The sequence below is a fragment of the Lupinus angustifolius genome, chromosome LG08 (genome assembly GCF_001865875.1).
Source record: "Lupinus angustifolius cultivar Tanjil chromosome LG08, LupAngTanjil_v1.0, whole genome shotgun sequence".
In the NCBI taxonomy this organism is placed as follows: Eukaryota; Viridiplantae; Streptophyta; class Magnoliopsida; order Fabales; family Fabaceae; genus Lupinus; species Lupinus angustifolius.
The window spans coordinates 6914646-6933491 of record NC_032016.1 but is presented as its reverse complement, the minus strand read 5'-3'; the positions used below and the strand labels follow the sequence as shown (position 1 = coordinate 6933491).

Below are 18846 nucleotides of genomic sequence, written 5' to 3'. Positions count from 1 at the left end.
ACTAATTTGATGAGTATGGACACAATAGCTACTCATCAGTTTTATGGGTTAACCACTACGTGTTGAAAGTTGCTATACTTGGAAATATATAGAATTACAGCATTCTTTACTATCTTTTGCAAGTGTCACTTAATCATAAGATGTCAAAAACTAGGGGATCAACCAGAAAAAATTCTCATTTGCATGAAATTGATATATACAGAAACATAAAAGAAAGATACAACACATCATGTCAAAAATGCACTCATAACAACCAAGATACATTATTATCTTAGCCACATTACAGTTTTTCCAAACTTTAATAAAGTTGAAACAGGGGTCCATTTTATATCCTCATCTGAATTTCAATCTAAATATTCTATTTTAATTTGACTTATTACAAATAACCTTACTTGGTACTTACTACTAATCTCTACCTAGGAGACTGTTTTAGACTTTTAGTTACTAGGAATCAATATAGCCTAAAAATCTTTGATTTTTTCCTATTTTAACTGTCTACACTGTTATATAGCATCCATGTTCCATAAAGTATCACCTATGTTGTCTAACATCAAGTCACTCCCTGTAGTCTGAAAATCAAATTGTGGAATATCATAACTTTCCATTACTTGAAGGGGTTCCATGTTCAGCCCTTGCATGCCATAGTTATTGGTATTAACATACCAATTGTTCTGGATTGGATTGTTGTAAACATTGTTCTCAAACACATTGGGAGAACATGTTAGTTTTTCGGAAATTTCAAGTAGATTTGAAAGTTTGAAGGAATCCAAGTCTGAAGAAGGAGTTATAGGGCCAGACATAATACTCAAATGATTTGCATTTGCAGCATCTATGAATCCCTTTTGTGTAGGAGTTGGTGAAGGAAGATAAGGAATATTGGAGGTTGTTGACATTGAACTGGTTGAAGCTTCTGCTGAGTTACTGAAATTCATGTGTGTCATGGAAGAATAAGAGCTAAGGGAAGAGTCATGTTCCATCTTTTGAAGCAATCTTGGCATCCAAAAACACTTCACTGCATCAATGAATCTCTTGCTACCAGACTCAATGTTAAGTTGGCGTGCCTGTTTCTGTACCCTTGTTCTCCAATAGTTCTTGATCTCATTGTCTGTTCTTCCTGGCAGATGCTGTGCAATTTTTGACCACCTAACCAAAAATGAACAAAACTATGCTCAACTCATTTTGTTGCGTTTTCAAACCAAGGCCAATTTTAACGCACACACTCATTTTATACACATATGATTAAAAAAGATTTAGAAATTAACGATACGTATAACATGATTTATGATCTAGCATTATCGCATATATAGTTTCATACTCCATTACCTGTTACCCCACTTGGAGTGGAGTTCAAGGATCAAGAGTTGTTCATGTGGAGTAAGGTTCCCTCTCTTAATATCAGGTTTCAAGTAATTCAACCACCTAAGTCTGCAGCTTTTTCCAGTCCTCTTCAGTCCTGAAATGTTGGAAGTGGAACTGATATTATTGAGACAAAAAAGAAAACAGTAACTATTAACTTATTCCTCTAACTAATCTTAACATTAGTACTACAAAGAATATGTACCTGCACTTTTTGCTAACATATTCCAACGACCTTCACCATGACAAGCAATATAGTGTATGAGTAGACTATCTTCTTCAAGAGTCCAAGGGCCTCTTCTTAGTTCACTTTCTTCTTCATTAGAACCCAACTCTCTCTTTGTGCTTGTGGACATAGCTGCAATACCTTAAGAGAATGCTATCCAAGGATACTGAAAGTTAAAGTGGACTCAAATATGATATGGAACAGAACAAAGGTTGAGGTAACACTATATAGCAGCAATTTAGAAATGAGTTTTTTAGTGTCTACATGCACATGCTTTTATATACTATTCCCTAAGGAATTTGTTAAATGGGTTTGGTAGAGTATAGCACAAGAGGCTACATGTTAGCTCAAAGAATAACCGATGTGTGATTGATTACCCTTTTCAAGATAGGTCCCACCTATATTATTCCTTAATTATGCAGAACACCTGAACATGGACTTATAAGTAGCTTTTTTCCATTGTTACATTATCTCCCACCGAATAAATAATCTAGCTACAAGGCACTTATGCTTTTAAACATAGTCAGATGTTGATGGAATTGGAATTATAATTTTTGAATAAAGTTGATTTATGTTAGAACATTATGATGTCATTAAATTTATGTAGTTAATATTAACTAATGGAATAAAAGTTTGGTTGTTGTTGTTATGTTTGTAGCTAATAAATAATTTGTTTAGGTTTTTGGGATTTTTAAAATATTTATTATTATTATGTACATTAAGGTGTCTCCTAACCAATAGTTGAAAGCTAATCTTTGTAAAGAGTGAAAGATTAACAAAGTGAATACAACCCCTTTCATCAATGTGTTTTCCGACATATGACATTAAAGGAAGCTCAATAACAATAAACGACACAATTACGATAAACACAAATAAATAGGAGGATATGACACACGGAATGTAAACTGTTATAAAATATGGTTAGGAATAACGAAAAAGTATCTAATACAAATATGTGTAGACACTTCACAAATGACATGGAAAAAGGTAATAATAATCGTCACACGGAAAAAGGTAAATTCCAAACCTAATTCCAAGCTTCAAATGGGAACATATTGAGGTTGGGCTGCTACTAAAGGTAACAGACCAACAGGCTATGCAAATCAAGAATTTACCACTACAGTGCTTATTTGAAGAATTGATGATAACCTATATGCTGATTACAAAAACAAACTAGTTCTCCAATAATTTCATTATTTTCAAGGCACTCTTTGCACAAGTATACAAACCCTACTTTGATAAAACTTCCATAGGCTGATATAATCCATTATATATATTCATTGCAAAATAAAGTAAAATCTCTATCATATTTTAACGTGCGGCATGAATTTCATGCACTGCTTGTTGTATTGTCTCGTCATTTGTCAAAATGATTCTAGAAAGAAAAAAGATTATCTAACTAGAACTTGAAATTTAACTTCATACCCCATAATTATTAGGGTAATAATTCACATAAATAAGTAAAAGAAGCAAATTTTGACATTATATTTTCATGCTACTGATTCAGCTCTACACCTTTTTTACACTACATCATGTTACCACATGATTTATATTTTTTACATGACTCGTTTTTTCTGCAGAAAAATGCACTTCATAAAAGTAATTTTAGCTCTTTTCACTTAGCATGAGTACTTATTCTTTAACTAACTAACGTTTTAAAGACTAAATAATTAATAGCTCTAGGAAAACTGTGTTGAAAGAGTCAATATTTGAAATGAAACTATGGACGTTGTGCGCCGTTATGGAAATACTATTTCCATATAAGAAACGTGTTTGACTGAACAAAATTAAGTGAAAACAACACTAGAGTGTAGAATTAAAATGTAACTAAGAGCATATATAGAGACCGGAGATGAAGAAATATGTTAGCAATTCATATGTTGGTAAGTAGGGACAGTTAATTGGTAAGATGAAGAAATATGTTAACAATTCAAATGTTGCTTCATTTCATCTCTTCTTTGCTTTTATGATCTTTTTCTAGGTGCTTTCGTGGAGATAAAATAGATACATAATCCAATACAATCCTAATAGAGTAGATTAAACAGATCATAAAGGTTCATTATTTTTTGTTTAACCAAGGGGCATGATAAAGATTTATTATCCCAAATCATATCCCAGACAAATGAAAACATGACATGTGAAATAAGAAAATTAAATATTTATTATTTTTCTATTTTTGCTTCAACAATATTGGTTTGGGACATGGTTCACGACAACATATCATTATCCCTAAGGGCATCCCCTTACTCTATGATTCATGAACTAATCACTTTCGGAACGTGTGATTATCTCTATTAACAATTGTCGCTTCTAATAATCGAATTGGCCTATCTGAGAATCCAATAAGGTCTACCATCACTATATCAACGCTTTGTTAATAGTTTTGATTCTTATTTACAAAATCATTTTACTTTAACTTATAATTACACTCTTTATCTTCTAAGAAATATTCATAGTTTGTTTAAACATATTACATATGCAATACTCGAATCAAGGTCCATTTTGAAGGACAATCAAATATATACAACTTAAACTAATCAATTAAACAAATCACTTATTCATAAGAAAATAGTCATATGTGATTCGGGTTGATTCTCTCCATGCCTGTTTATTTAATAAACAATGTGGTTTGTAAATAAATTTGACAATTTTGTATTGTAACAAAGTTATTTATATTTATATTTTTCATTTTTAAATAGACATCCTAATAAAACACTATAAAATTTAAGCATGTTCCAATTAGTTATAAAAATAACTTTATTTTGTTTCATTCACTTGACTTAAACTTGAGAATAGGATAAAAAAAGGAAATTTTAAATATATCTCATTATTGGATAATATTAATTTCATTTTTATTTAAGTCTTGAATATTATTATATAATTTATTATACATCTTCGTAAATTAACAATAACATATTTTTTGAGCTAACAATTTTTTATTTTCTTTATTTGGGTCTCATTCCTTTTCTTACTTTATATAATTGGGATCCATATTTCCTCATAATAACAAACACAAAAATATTCTTCTGCAATAATTATTCTTAAAGAAATAAGAATCCGATCGTGAAAAGAAAAGGATAAAAGTTCATATTTCAACAAGAATGAGTTAATGGAGATGTTTTAATAGTGTTAGTTAATGAATTAAAAGTAGTAAATATATATTGGAAGTGGTACATTGAACACTTTGAAAACTCAAAAGTTGTACTATTCTATGCACAATTTTATGTTGGGTTAAGTGTCCAAGGACATTTGTTATTATGACCCATAAAAAAGTTACCCTTTATTAGATTTTGAGTAACTTCTCCATAAAAAACATTTCTCTTGGAAATAGGAACAAAAGTCATTCTTTTTTAACTTACACTAGAAAACAAAAGTTTGCCTAAACTACATACATTTTTTGACACATCCCAATATACAGTTTTTTTTACTTATATTAAATATATCATCGAAAGATACAACCTCTTTACTGCTCATAAGTATCAATTAAAGGGAAAATATAGTTAATATTATATTTTCAATTAAAATATATAGAAAATATGAATGCACTAATGATATAACAGTCTTATATATTGTCATTGTATCATTCATCACTTATATTTAATTATTATTTACTTTTTAAAAAAAGTAGTATAAAATAATGGTGAAAATATATTGATTGTATAGCTCAACTATAAACACAACAGGTTATCACCAATGTGTTAGTCTAGTAGTGTAAGGTCCAACTTGATTCTTTAGATGACCAAAAGGTCATGGTTTGATTATTATGAACGATACTTGTTGGGAGGAATAATTACACACCCTAAAAGGTGATTAACTGATTATCTCCTTAACTAAAAGGTGAGAGAATTCTCTTCCTATAACCAAAAAAACACAAATTTTTGTAGCTTCTCAAGTGAAACTTTCATTAGCCACATAAAATAATTTGATATTAAAATAATAAAATCAAATCATAATGTAAACTAGCATCAATTACTAAAATGTATTCACAAAGCAAAAATATTTAAAGCAAAAGAGAAAAACTTAGATGAAGATATATATAACACATTATATTTAGAGACAAATGTATTTATATTTGTTGGTGTTATCACTTATATTAAATTTTAATTAAAATTAAACTTTTAATATATTGACAAAACTTAATTAGTTATCTCAACATACATACATCTTCTTGCAAGTATTTTTCAATAAAGGATTGAACTTTGGGATAAATAAGCACCACTAATGACACCCGCATATACGAAAGGGCCGACTTCTTTTTGGGCCTTTAGATATTCATTGAATTTTGTTGGACCTAAAGAAAAATGTTCCGCGTGTCTATAAACAAATTTTTTTTTCAGTAGATTCATTTACCATAAATATTAATAGAAAAATATATATATATATATATTCAAAGTGTATAACTTTTAACATTGTTATTATATCAACACACCATTCATATTTAATTATCATTAATTTATGAAAAATTCAATTTAAATAAATAATAGATAACATAATAATTGTATATAAATTTTTATATTAACATAACATATATACTACAATAAAATATATATTAGTACGTTATTTTAAACAACGAAAGAAGTTGTAGGCATTACGTGTCAAACCTATAAGATTTAGGGAATCACCTATTTTAACTTGGAGTCTCCAATCTTATCCTGCACCAATTATATTTAAATACATAGATGTAATATAATATTTTTATAAAATAAATTTAAAATAATGTGTTATTTTTATTTGTTAGGAAAGAGTGATGAGGCTGGAATACAAAGATCCCATTCCAAGACATCAATCTCCAGGAAACGGACTTGGTATTTATACACGTTTTACAATGGCGAAAGTAAGACTTTGAAATTAGGATATAATACAGCGAATATACACACAAGATAACTATGGATGAATTAATAATTATTAGGAAATTCAGATAAAAATAAACATAACGCGTTTATTATTAGGAAAATTCAGATAAAAAATAAACATAAAACATATACTTAGTACAACAAAGCAACGACTCAATCAAACAGTTCATCTTTCCTTACTCGTGACGAATATTCAATATTCTTCTTTCTCTCTCCCATTCTCTTTCTACTTATCCACTCTTTATTGCCTACAACCACCTCATACCTTTCCCTATAAATATTTTTCTCTCCCTTTTTCTCTTTCACGTTGTTCACATCAAAAAACCAAAGCATGCAAATTCTTTCTGTTATTCACACGCTGAACCTATCGTTTCTCTTACATTTTCAATTTTTTGCTTACAATTTCTTCAAATGGAGTGCTCTTGTTCTAGCTCTACTCGCTAGCTTACGCATCATGATCAGATTTCGACAAAGAGCACCTTCTACCGTTCTTCTCAGTACGAATGATGAGAATGATTATGATTTCAGTGACACTGACGATGAAAATGAAAATGGGTCGTCGTCATCGTCAGAGTTTGAAGACGATGAAGAAGATGACATAGCTGAAGACGCGAGAAGAACGGGTAAATATTTTCGAGTTGGTGGTGAAAATTATGTTGGAAGCTTCCTACGACGTCGTAGCATTGGTGATATTTTTTCGATATCAGAAATCACTAATATAAGATTAGGGTTAGGGATAGGGTTTGGTTTTGATTCCGAAGAAGAAAGTGTTGTTTCTCTTTACAACACCGAGCATAGCATCCGCCAAATTATTCCCAACGGGAAAACAGCGGCTACTACGTCCGCCACGTCGGCGGTGGTGGTTACTGCCGTAGAAAACGCGTTAGGTATGAGGATTTGGGACACGCGGCTCCGGCGACGTGTGCCGGCGGTGATTGCAGAGTGGGGACCCACCGTGGGTGAGACCGTTGGGGTTGAATACGGTGGGGAACACAAGGTTTACCTCAGAGATGACGCTCGTAACGGGTTGACGGTTGGTGATGTTAGGAATGTAAGATCTCCGTTAGAAAATGTAACGGAATATTGTGTGGATCCATGGTGGCCAAATTCGTTGATTCTCAAACTTCAAAGAAGATAAGAGAATAATAAACTAACTCTATTAGAAATGCAAATCAGACTATGAGAGAGAGAGGTTGTAAATAATTTATTTTAATTTGTAATTGTTTTTGGTACATTATTTTAATTTGTAATTGTAAATACGAATAATAAATTACAAGACATTACAAAATCAACTTCTTGTTGATACTCAATTGCAATTTGGCTGCACTTCTCATTTTATTTATTTTGCCATAATAAGTACTAGCATGTCCATAAATTATTCATATTTATCAATTTTACATTCTTATTTTATGATATTAAATATTTTAATTAAAACTCAATGTTTCTATATTTCATTTTTGAGAGTACTTAGAATATTTTTTGTATTGAGTATACTTTCTAATTTCAATGTTTCTATATTTATTTATTATAATTTCTAATTTAAGGTGAGATATTATGTCAATAGTAGTTATCAATGATAATATAGTCTTTTTTGTAAAAATTAGAAAATTTTAAGGACAATTGAAAATTAGAAATTAGTTCATAGTGATAGTTACACCATGTTTTACTAGACTCCTTTTTTGTTTATACTGCCACAATTTTGATTTTCATTGTTTATACATGTCATTTTATTTATTTAAACACACATATTTTAATTAATAAATTTGAAATTATGTGTAAATACTTTTCCATAGATGAAAGTTATACAGTCTAAATTTTAAAAGATAAATAAAACATGAGTCTATTCATAGTAATGATAGATTTAACTTTAGATGAATGATAGGATTAAGCTGAAATAAGTGAGGAGTCTTATGTGTTTTTTTGTTTTAGTTTGACTTCAAACTAAGGATGACAATGAGAGGTCAATGATTTAGGTGATACATGCTAATTTTTCTTTAGATGAGAGTTCATGTTCAAATCATAGTGTGAAAAAAACTCATTAAAAGAATTATCCCATTATGTTGTGGGTATTCTAGTTCAAATACTATTATCTCTAATAGAAACATATGATTTCCGGGGGAAAAAATGACATTAGAGTAGCAATATTCTTATCCCCATTTTCTCCTTGTCCTTGTCTCGATTTCCATCAATTATCATATCCCTATGGATTCCCACGGTTCATATATAAAATCTAATTTAAATTCAATAAAAGAAAAAATAAATAATATAGAACTAAATCTACCCTACCATTATTGAAAATTACATCTTTTTTATCTAGATAGACCATGTTGTTAGAATCATAGAACCATGCCTCCTTTTTTTATGACGAAAAAATTTAGCAAAGACTAAGAGAAAATGTTGCTTAGACATTGGAAACATGTTCAAATTCAACAACTGAAAAACCATTTCCCAAAGCGATTTAGATAGCATACAATCAACAAATAAATGCCAAGATGAATCCTCAACGGATACGCATATAGGTCAGCAAGATAGCACCTGAACACTTCTAGGTATATAAAAGATGATTCCTACAAGGAAATCTATCATGAAATAATTGCCAATTTAAAACAACAATTTTAAGAGGATCTTTTACCTTCCCAATAATCTTGAAAACATTCGAATCATAGAAACATGGTATGGAGATCACATGTCCTAAATTGTTTCATTTTATATCTCAAGCCAATTAGAATATTCCATTTTATTATTTTTTACTTTTAAAATTTTTATTTTATCCACGTGTTAATATATAATTGATTTAAGACATAGAATAAGACACTATTTGAGATAGGTGATTCTCATCCCTAAACATGACGTATCCTCCGTGCCAGCACTTAGAAGAAAAAGCTCATGTGAAGCCAGCCCCCAAGAGCCGAACTCTATCTAGCCATATGTCGCATAGTAACTAGTAAGACAAGCAGCTCTACTTGCGCCACTGACTCCCAGTTGTATAGGCCACCACGCCATGCCAATTGCCGGCAAAAGCCACCATCACTATTAGACTCTCTTCCACAATGCAAACTTGTATTCACTTAATAAATTAATAGAGTTCTCTAGTGTATCAAAATGGGAAAGAGTTTGTAATGTTTAGAAGCTAGTTTTTAAAAAATAAATTCAAATACTTTTGTAAAAATAATAGAGCTTTCAATAATTTATTGATCAATTTTTCCATTTAGAATTTACCAAATTACATTAATTATATCACATTAAAATATCATTTATAAATAACTAAATTTATCAATAAATAAAAATGACAATTATTAGAAATAATTGCTAATACTATGAAACTGAACCTATGAGTACCCGTTCCAAGTTTGATTTTCAGGTTCAGGTTCAGGTTTAGTATAGTTAATACCTTAACCCAAACCCAATTCGCATATAATACATTAATAAATAATTGAACATACATATATGAAATCAGACTAATGTGAAGCTAAATGCATGGCACTCTTGTTTTTTCATACATTTTATATGTGGAGAATTTCCATTTTTTGAACCATTAGTTTACCAACTAAATAAAGAAGGAGATGAAAGATGATTTCATAATGAAAATTTATGAATATTATATGTTTCAAGCGGGCGGCTTCGGGTTATCAAAAACCCAACAGTTTCAAAGATGGTAGTATTGCTTTCAAATCCGCTAAATTTGAATTCAGATTTAGAATTTTAGATTTGAGGTTGGATAAGCACAAACCCGGATCAAATCCGCCTGTTCTCATTCCTAATAATATTTTCCCAAATTATGAATAAGATTAATAAATAGTTATAAAATTACTAACAATTTTATCAAATTGTAGTATTTATTTAATAATAATCTTACTAAATTACTAATATTTATTTATTTATCTCCATATTTAATTACTCCAATCAATAAATTATTATTTAATTAATAAAAAACTAAATAAATAATAAATAAACAAACAATAAATGTATCTCTTCTGGGTCCATTCAATACTGCAAAGAATACAAGTAAGGGAGATAAAATGTAAGACAACTAAAACAACATGTCTTTCTGACATTAAATTGTTAGAATATAATTTTATGTATTATCACTGTAAAGATTTATAATATATTATTTATCATTCATTTTTACTTATATTTAAAAGTTAATAACAATCGAATATGAATATAGAATGATGGAACGGCAATTTTAAAATCTTTATTAGTAGATACATATTTTTCTTTAAATGTTATATCACATGTAGATTATTCATAGTCCTCACTAGAGATACCAAATAAACCAATGACATTCTTATTACTTCGCTGCATAACAAAAATATTTAAAATTGTTTTTCAACAACTTTCAGACAATGTGTATTAGAGTGTGACTAAATTCTAACACTTATTGGTTATTGGTAGCTTACTCATCTTCTTCGATCATATTAAATATTAATTGGGTAAACGAGTATTTGGGTGTCGTGTATGTTAATAAAAAAGTTCCCCTCGTTATAGAAAAAGAGTTATACAATAGCTAGATATTACGCGTTTCGGCAAGTTGGTGTATATTTAAAACTTATGGTTTTAAAACGTAAGGTAGGCAGTCGCTAACAATGTGTCCGTAGAAATTAATTAGAAAAGACTTGGTTGGTACATTGGTATGTTAAAAAAATATGAATATATATATATTAGTTATCCATTCTCCTACTGAGCTGGTATATAAAAAATGAAGAAACAATTTTCGTATTTTAAATATAGTTTGTAAATAAATCTCCAGCACCAGCGTGATGCAATGTTTAACACAATTGTCATGATATCGTCATTTGTAAATTTCATTGATCGTTTACCTTAAACTGAGGATTGTGTCCATTTAATACTTGATATGTGTTCGGCTTCAAATAGCAGGGAGTTTGGTTTTAATATTTGACGTTTCATAATTCAAAAGAAGCAAGGTCTTACAGCAATGTTCTACAATTTTAGATCCAACCGTGTTAAAATGGTAGTAGGCATGAATAAGAGAAATTCTTGATGAAGAAGAAAGAATAAGAAAATGTTATTGAATTGAATTAAATTCCAAAGTTACATTGAATCATCTACATAAAGGGAAGAAAACACTAACTACCCTAACTAAATTAATTAACCGACTAACAAAATCTCAACTATTTTAACAAACCGTATTATATAATAAGAAAAGAAGAATATATTCATGGTAGCTTCCTTAATAAGTTTTTTTTAAAAGCAAAATGAATTATTTATTAATTAGGAGCTTGAAAACATCTGATATAAAAATACCTGAAATCCTACCAAAACATAATAACTACAAAAAATTGAAGTCCGAGAGATAAAGAGATCATCACAAAACCCCCTTTAATAAAAAGGAGAAAGATAAGCCAAATATAGAATGATAAAAAACAAAATTTCAACCTTATTGAGAGGGGTTTGTTTAAATGCAACTATGATAATCAAATGTTAAATACTAGTCGGCAATATAGAAAACATTTGTTAAATAAATGGCATGATAAACAAAGAGTTTGACTTTTGCTTTATAGTAGCTAGGTACACCTATTCTAAAGGATATTATATTAACTCAAGAAACATGTTGGCAAAAATACCAAATCTGACGGTGACCCAATAAACTTGCAGGCTTGCATCATTGTCTTTCGCTTTGACTGGCCTAATGCTTGAACGCATAGATCCAAGAATTATAAACTTTGATGAAATGGGAAAGTGAAATTAATAATCTAGAGAAGAAACAAGATTAGAGAATATAGTACTATAGATAATGAAAAGATACATAAATGAAATTACATTAAAAACAATAAACGAATGAAGTTATTCTTCTTATGTCCAGAAAGAATGAACTAAATCTCCTTATAATTCACACTGATTTCATCGTACCCCATTATCACAAGACTAATTAACATAACAACATTTACAAATTAAAATGAGAAAACAAATATCATCAAGAAGAAGATAAATGAGTCCAACCTAGCTAGACATGCAGGAATTACCAAAACCAATTGAAGTCAATTAATATTCAGGAAGTTCCTTCATGAAATCCAACCCAGAAGGAGATATCAAACTACCCAAAATCCCATATGGATGATCAGAACATTTAAACGTTGATCGAGAAGTACAAAAGAAATCTGATGAATTTGGAGTATAAAATGGCATATCAACAAACCTAAGAATATTAGAGGGACTACTATTCTGATCAACATTTGAATCCCACTTAACTAAAGTATCACCATCATCTTCTCTCTTAACACAAATCTCACTAGCACCTTGGTCTTCGGTGCTAATATTGTCATACTTGGACCCATCATATGCCTCTTGGTTTGGTTGATGAGTTATGTTTTGGTTGGAACTTGACATGCCTGTGAGTCTTTGAACAAGAGCCATGAAATCTTGAGCAGTGGTGTGTATAACCTTGGGTGATTGAGTATAAATGATGATGGGAACCCTATGTTGGTTGTGTTGTTTCGTATCTGAAACCGAAGCCTTTCGAATCAAATGAGAGTCTTTATTGATCTTTAATGGAGAAGGTCGTGGACCATTGATCATCATCTTCTTTGATTGTTCATGAAATCCATTCAAATTTGTAGCACTCCTCATCTTAAAGTTCAATCAATAATACACTAATGTGATAGGAGATAGGTACAAATGAAAGTGTTAGAATATAACAAAATCTGTGGAATTGGTTAATAGGGAAAAGAAGGGAAGAGAGGGTATATATATATATATTTTCAGAATTGAGAAAGAGATATGTATTAGCCAACGATTCTGACCGTTGACATTGGAGCTATTTGAATATGAAATGTAGATAATGCTTTTGATATACTAGTTAATGAGTAGTTGTGCTTTTTTTATTTGATTGTTGCAGTTTCAACGTAGCTTCATCTAAAATATTATTTTTACTAACTAAGACAAGTAGCGTGAGGAAAAATGAAAATAAAATGACCTAAGATACGTACAACAAAAGGCAAATATTGTTAACTGCGGCCCCCAAAACCAAATAGAAAAAAAATGGTTGACAAGCATTAGCATTATTAATTTATTATTCTAAGTTGGATGTTGATTAAATTGTTTATTTTGCATAATGTTACACCTTTTCGACCTTCCCAGTTGCACGTTTTGGCCGCCTCTAGATACCATTGGCAATTAGGGCGGTCCTGTTTGTCCTGCTTATGTCCATACAATATCTACTAAAATTAAGGTGGGTACAGGCATGCCTATTTTTAAATAGGGTATGAAATATCGTGCTCCGCCCGTTTTAAACATGGGCAGGGCGGACTTGCGAGCCGTCCTAAATAAAAAAAAACTAAAAATTACATAGTACTTAAGATTGCATGGATACATAGTGTGACAGTATGATATAAAACACAAAATATAACATCTTGTTTTGCATAAACCGAACATGCATTTAATTGGTAAGATATTATATTTTGGAAAATTGCTATATGCACTCAAGTGGTGAGAACATGAATTACTCTTGCTATATTTGACCCATCAAATTTCTTATTTTAGTGTTCATTGATGCCTATGGACCGCCCTGCCCGCTCATTTGAAATACACATGGGCAAAAAGGGCATGTTGGGTAGGCATTCTAGGGTGGATGAACATAATTTTCATGCTCTGCCCACCCAACACGTCGAGCAGGGCGCGGACCCTATAAACTTTACCCAAATTGCCAATAATACTTGTAGACTGCATAAAACAATTTGCTCTTTTTTTAGAAGCAAAATTTGTATTAAAGTATCACAAAACATTTTCCTCTTCGTACTTCGATCTTTTATTTCATAATATATTTTAGGATTAAATGATATTTTAGCCCTATATTTTTATTAGGGTTTTATTTGGCAATTTACTATTTTCTGGATTTGTTTTGCCATAGTTAACAGTATTTGGGGGCCAAAGGAAGTCCTTTTGAGACATCTATGTTAGAAATCCCAACTATAGTTGATGAAAGGACCAGAATAAAAAAAATAGTGAAAAATAAAGAAATGATAAATCCAAAAAAGATAAAGAAGCAGACTAGAATTTCGATAAAATATAAATGATCAAAATATCTTTTAATTCTATATTTTATGCATATTGTTTAATTTCACTTGCATTTATTGTAATATTAACTTTTGATTTAGCCACAAAGTATATAACATTTTGTTAAAATGACAACAAGTTCAGAGTTGAACAACTAAAATAATAGATTAAGTTGGTAAGATTTAGCTTGCATCGCGTTTCACTTCTTTGATGACTAACCATTGTTGAATTATAATTACATTTTAAGAAAAAGATGCTTGCACATTATGTCTTTATTGTACAAATTAAATAACAATCTTGAAAGTTGTCTCTTAATTAAATGTGATTTTTTGTCTTCAAAAATATTTGACAAGTTGGACTGTTGGAGTATATAAAATTATGGTTTTAAAATGTAAGGTAGCTAGGCTGTCCCTAACGATGTGTCCGTAGTAAGGTGGTGTATACATAGATCAGTTTTAGTTATCCATTCTCCTATTCAGCTGATATATTAAAAAAGGAGAAACTATTTTCGTATTTTAAATTTAGTTTGTAAATAAATCTCCAGCACCGTGATGCCAAGTTCAACATAATTGTCATCATTTATAAAAATTAAAAAATTATGAGACTAAAATATTAACATTGATATCATATCTAAAATTTATTGTAGTATGTATATATTTTAACCTCCAGTCCCAATGGGGAACAACAAATGAATAAGAAATGTGTCTCACATTTTTATAATTTACACGAGTATCATATTTTATTTTTGTTGGTAAAGTGTTACATGATTAGCATTCTTGATAAATTAGAGCTCTTGAGTATTACCCCAGAGCATTAAAAAGTCCCCAATTGCATGTAGCTATAAATAACAAAATTAACTTAGAATTTTATGAAATTTGTCATTTCATCAATTTCAAAAGTATTTAATTAAATGGTTATTGTTTTTAAGACTCACAATTTCTACAATTCCTTGGAAGCAAGATTTGTGCCACAAGCCCACAATTACCTTTTTTTTTATGTGAGGGTGTGGGGTGGGTGTTGCACATGTAATGGGTAAATTTCTTTCCCATAAAGGTCTATTTGAGAATTTGTTTAGTCATTCACAATTATATTTCATAGTTCATAAACCTTCATTTCTTTCTCTTACCCTTAAAAAATCAATTCGAAAATACAACACGTTCTCCTAAAATAGTCAATATGGGACTCCTGAACCACTTCAATTCTGCTCCTACTGCATGCGGGCAAGTTTATCCACAAACAACCTAGCTAAATAAAATTCTCAACCTCTTGTGATCGTCCTGTATGTGAATGGTGATGCAAAAGGGGTTGATAATAGATAATGATCTAGATGTTAAGTAAAATATTATGTACTCTCCGGTAGTTACATAATTATCTCATTTATCATACGTTTATTGTGGCATACAAAGTAACTATAAGCTCTCTTTAGTTTAGGTGACAGTGTGGTGGTTCACTGGCTCTTAGTGAAGGTCAATAGACTTAAATGGTGTGATGGAGATGAAGTTGTTTTATGGTAGGATCTAACATCTCTGGCTATAGTAACCCAAAGCAACAGGAAAATAGAATAGGATAGAATTCATTAACCTTCAAGATTGAAGCTTTTCAAGTTAGTCGCATTCAAGTTTTGAAATGCAAAGAAGACTTTATACTTGTGGACTAATGGAGCATTGTCCTCCTTTGATTGCTTTAACCTATTCCACTTTGACTTCAAATAAGCTCATTCAAAAAATAATGATGTGACAAGTATTGCAGTCAATGTGATAAAAGTCAATTTCCCTAATTTTATATTGTTATGGAATTTTCTACGATGTATACATTATACTAAGTTGAAAACAATACCAGCGTCAATAATTGACAAAAACAAAAACAGATCTTTGTACATTGTTGAGGATGTAATGGCTAAAAAGTGTTCAAAGAGCTGCAAAGAAAAAATCTTTGTTCAGCTTTGACAGATAGTGGGTTCTTTGGCTGCCGCATGCATCCACAAATTTAAGGTTTACTTTTTACAAATTTGGTGCTTATAGCTTTCAACAAAATCTTTATATGGGTATTACTAAAAAATCCAACACGAAATGTTTTAGAGAAAAGTGTACAAGATAGTTTTTAGCATAACTTGTCTCCGATATACGCATATATAGGGATTAAAACTTAATCAAAAAGCAAACCCAACAAAGATAAAGCAAATAAAACTTCACCCAATCCTTGAATATGTTTTTCTTCCTAGTTCTTCTAGGTTCTAGCCAAATATTCTCTTTTATTTGGGCTTGAGTTTCTCTCAGGTAAGTGATATGTGGCCCATAATCTGCCTCCATCTCATTGGGCTCAACTTTGTCATGGCCCATTAATGAGATATTTGTCCTTACCAAAACCCATCACCTCATTGATATAAATAGGCTGCATGAACAATCCACAAATTCAAATACAGCCATTGCGTTTCCCCCGAACGTATGTTGTTAATCGGGTGGAAAAAAATCTGGTCGGGCTATTTGGTCCCATGACCAAGCCTATTTAAGGTCTGACTCGTTTCATTAAAAAAAGCAGTTATCATTAACTATTTTTTGTTTTTAATCAGTCACTTAATCTTTAATAGTTGGTGAAATTGGTCTTTTGTATAAATATGTTTTTAAATTATTAATGGGCCAATACAAAAATTGATGCAATAAGATACAGTTGATAACACATGCAATGACATAACTTGTGAGACAGCAGATGTATACCTCATACAAGTTAGTCAGCATTAATATCCAAAAGAAACAACTATAAAAAAAATAGAAGAATATAATAAATAAATTTTAAAATTAAAAATAATTAATGTAATAATATTGATATATAATAAAATAATAATAATTGATAACTCGATGCTATAATAAAATATTGAATTATAATTTTTCTTTGTTATTAATTTAACATTATTTTTATGTATAGATCAATTAAGAATGAAATATAGTTCATTAGAAATGACATGAAGTTTATGGTGTTTTATAGAGTGTTCCAAAAGGTTATGTCCAAGTTAAGAAGTATATTACTTAATCAAGTATCGAATTATTTTGCAGTGATGGAGCTCATTGTCAACACTAGTCTTTACACCTTTTTAAGTGGTAAAGTTCTATTTTGAAGTGAGTTATACATTTAGAGAATATTAACTAGTGCTCCGATTACATTGTTCAAATAATAGAAATTGAAACTTTGCCTAAAAAATAATATTGGTACATATCGACAGATAATAAATTTAATTTCCTAATGGTAATTTTTTTCCCAGTTGTTATCCTTATAAAATTTCATTAGGACACTGGGTAACGCAACCCATATATGCAAGTATAATTTTAAAATAAGATATCGATGTAAGTTTCCATATAAACAAAATCATTTATCAAAATGATTTAAAATGGAAATAATTAACTAATGGCTGATTTGTATGAGGATTTAAGACAAATGTTGTTTTTTTATACATATAAATCAATTTATAGAATGTATCTGCACTATATTCACTTGGAAGGTGAGTGTCATAATTTTCATTTAATTATTTGTAGTGCCTGACATGGAAAAGCTCTAGGTGGGAACATAGAGATATGTATACTAAACAATAATCAGAACACAAAACTACAACCCCACATTGTTAATGTAAAAACTACAAACCAAATGTGTGACACACGCCATTCTATGAACCTTGACTCGACCCAGTAATGCATTAATGTTCGAGACCCATGCCCCATAAGTTTTGTAATAAAATAGTGTGCATAGCCTGAGTTATAGGATCATGCGCAAAAACAACCCGCACGCGCACTGTTTCCCTCAACTCCTCACACCACGATGATGTTTTTGTTCTTCTTCAAGTCTTGGATTCTGCTATAATACCATCATGTTTTCCCCACTACATGCTTTATAATCCATGTAATATTAAGAGTAATGTTATACTATTCTATTAAATTATTATATCTACAAGAAAGTGTTATATGTAACTTCTAAGTTTTTCATTAATAAATAATGTACAACCTTATAATATATATATATATATAGTAGAATGATATATCATTCTCCTAATATTAATGTGCAATATTTGTTTTCATATACTCTCAATGTACTTGGCCCAATAAGCTTAAACCCACATTTTTTAGTGGCTCAGAGAACAATGGGTGACTCTCTCTTCCCGGAGTTTTTGTCTTTCACTCTTTTCACCCCTTCCTTGGATCTCACATCCCCACTTTTTATCATTCCCTTTGTGTCATTGATTTATTGTTTCTTTATCAATACTTAATTCTTGAGCTAACATTCTTAGAAGGACAGCTTCATCAGAACCAGCATGTTCACCTTCCAACCAGGACTGACACATACATTATATCTGATAGTTGGAGTGCATATATATAAAAACTTTAAATAATTTTTTCACTAAAATGAATTGAC

The 18846-nt window shown here is 30.3% G+C and overlaps 3 protein-coding genes across 3 annotated transcripts; 1 reads left to right on the top strand and 2 right to left on the bottom strand.

Moving 5' to 3' along the window:
- Window positions 245-1831, bottom strand: LOC109354078 (myb-related protein 340-like). Its single transcript, XM_019596435.1, has 3 exons — window positions 1562-1831; window positions 1324-1453; window positions 245-1143 (listed from the first exon to the last, which is right to left on the bottom strand). Exons 1-3 carry the CDS (start codon window positions 1710-1712, stop codon window positions 504-506), a joined length of 921 nt encoding a protein of 306 aa, XP_019451980.1. The 5' UTR covers window positions 1713-1831; the 3' UTR covers window positions 245-503.
- LOC109354052 lies at window positions 6703-7612 on the top strand. The gene is made up of 2 exons (XM_019596404.1): window positions 6703-7219; window positions 7259-7612. Exons 1-2 carry the CDS (start codon window positions 6767-6769, stop codon window positions 7571-7573), a joined length of 768 nt encoding a protein of 255 aa, XP_019451949.1. The 5' UTR covers window positions 6703-6766; the 3' UTR covers window positions 7574-7612.
- On the bottom strand, window positions 12167-13122 carry LOC109354051 (VQ motif-containing protein 8, chloroplastic-like). The gene has a single exon (XM_019596403.1). It carries the CDS (start codon window positions 13021-13023, stop codon window positions 12439-12441), a length of 585 nt encoding a protein of 194 aa, XP_019451948.1. The 5' UTR covers window positions 13024-13122; the 3' UTR covers window positions 12167-12438.

What these genes read in the sequence shown, in the direction of transcription:
- LOC109354051 (XM_019596403.1), bottom strand. Translation starts at nt 13,023, where the DNA reads ATGAGGAGTGCTACAAATTTGAATGGATTTCATGAACAATCAAAGAAG.
- LOC109354052 (XM_019596404.1), top strand. Translation starts at nt 6,767, where the DNA reads ATGCAAATTCTTTCTGTTATTCACACGCTGAACCTATCGTTTCTCTTA. An exon ending in AAAGTGTTGTTTCTCTTTAC is followed by an intron (nt 7,220 to 7,258) that starts AACACCGAGCAT and finishes ATTCCCAACGGG; the next exon opens with AAAACAGCGGCTACTACGTC.
- LOC109354078 (XM_019596435.1), bottom strand. Translation starts at nt 1,712, where the DNA reads ATGTCCACAAGCACAAAGAGAGAGTTGGGTTCTAATGAAGAAGAAAGT. An exon ending in TATGTTAGCAAAAAGTGCAG is followed by an intron (nt 1,454 to 1,561) that starts GTACATATTCTT and finishes CCAACATTTCAG; the next exon opens with GACTGAAGAGGACTGGAAAA. An exon ending in CACTCCAAGTGGGGTAACAG is followed by an intron (nt 1,144 to 1,323) that starts GTAATGGAGTAT and finishes ATTTTTGGTTAG; the next exon opens with GTGGTCAAAAATTGCACAGC.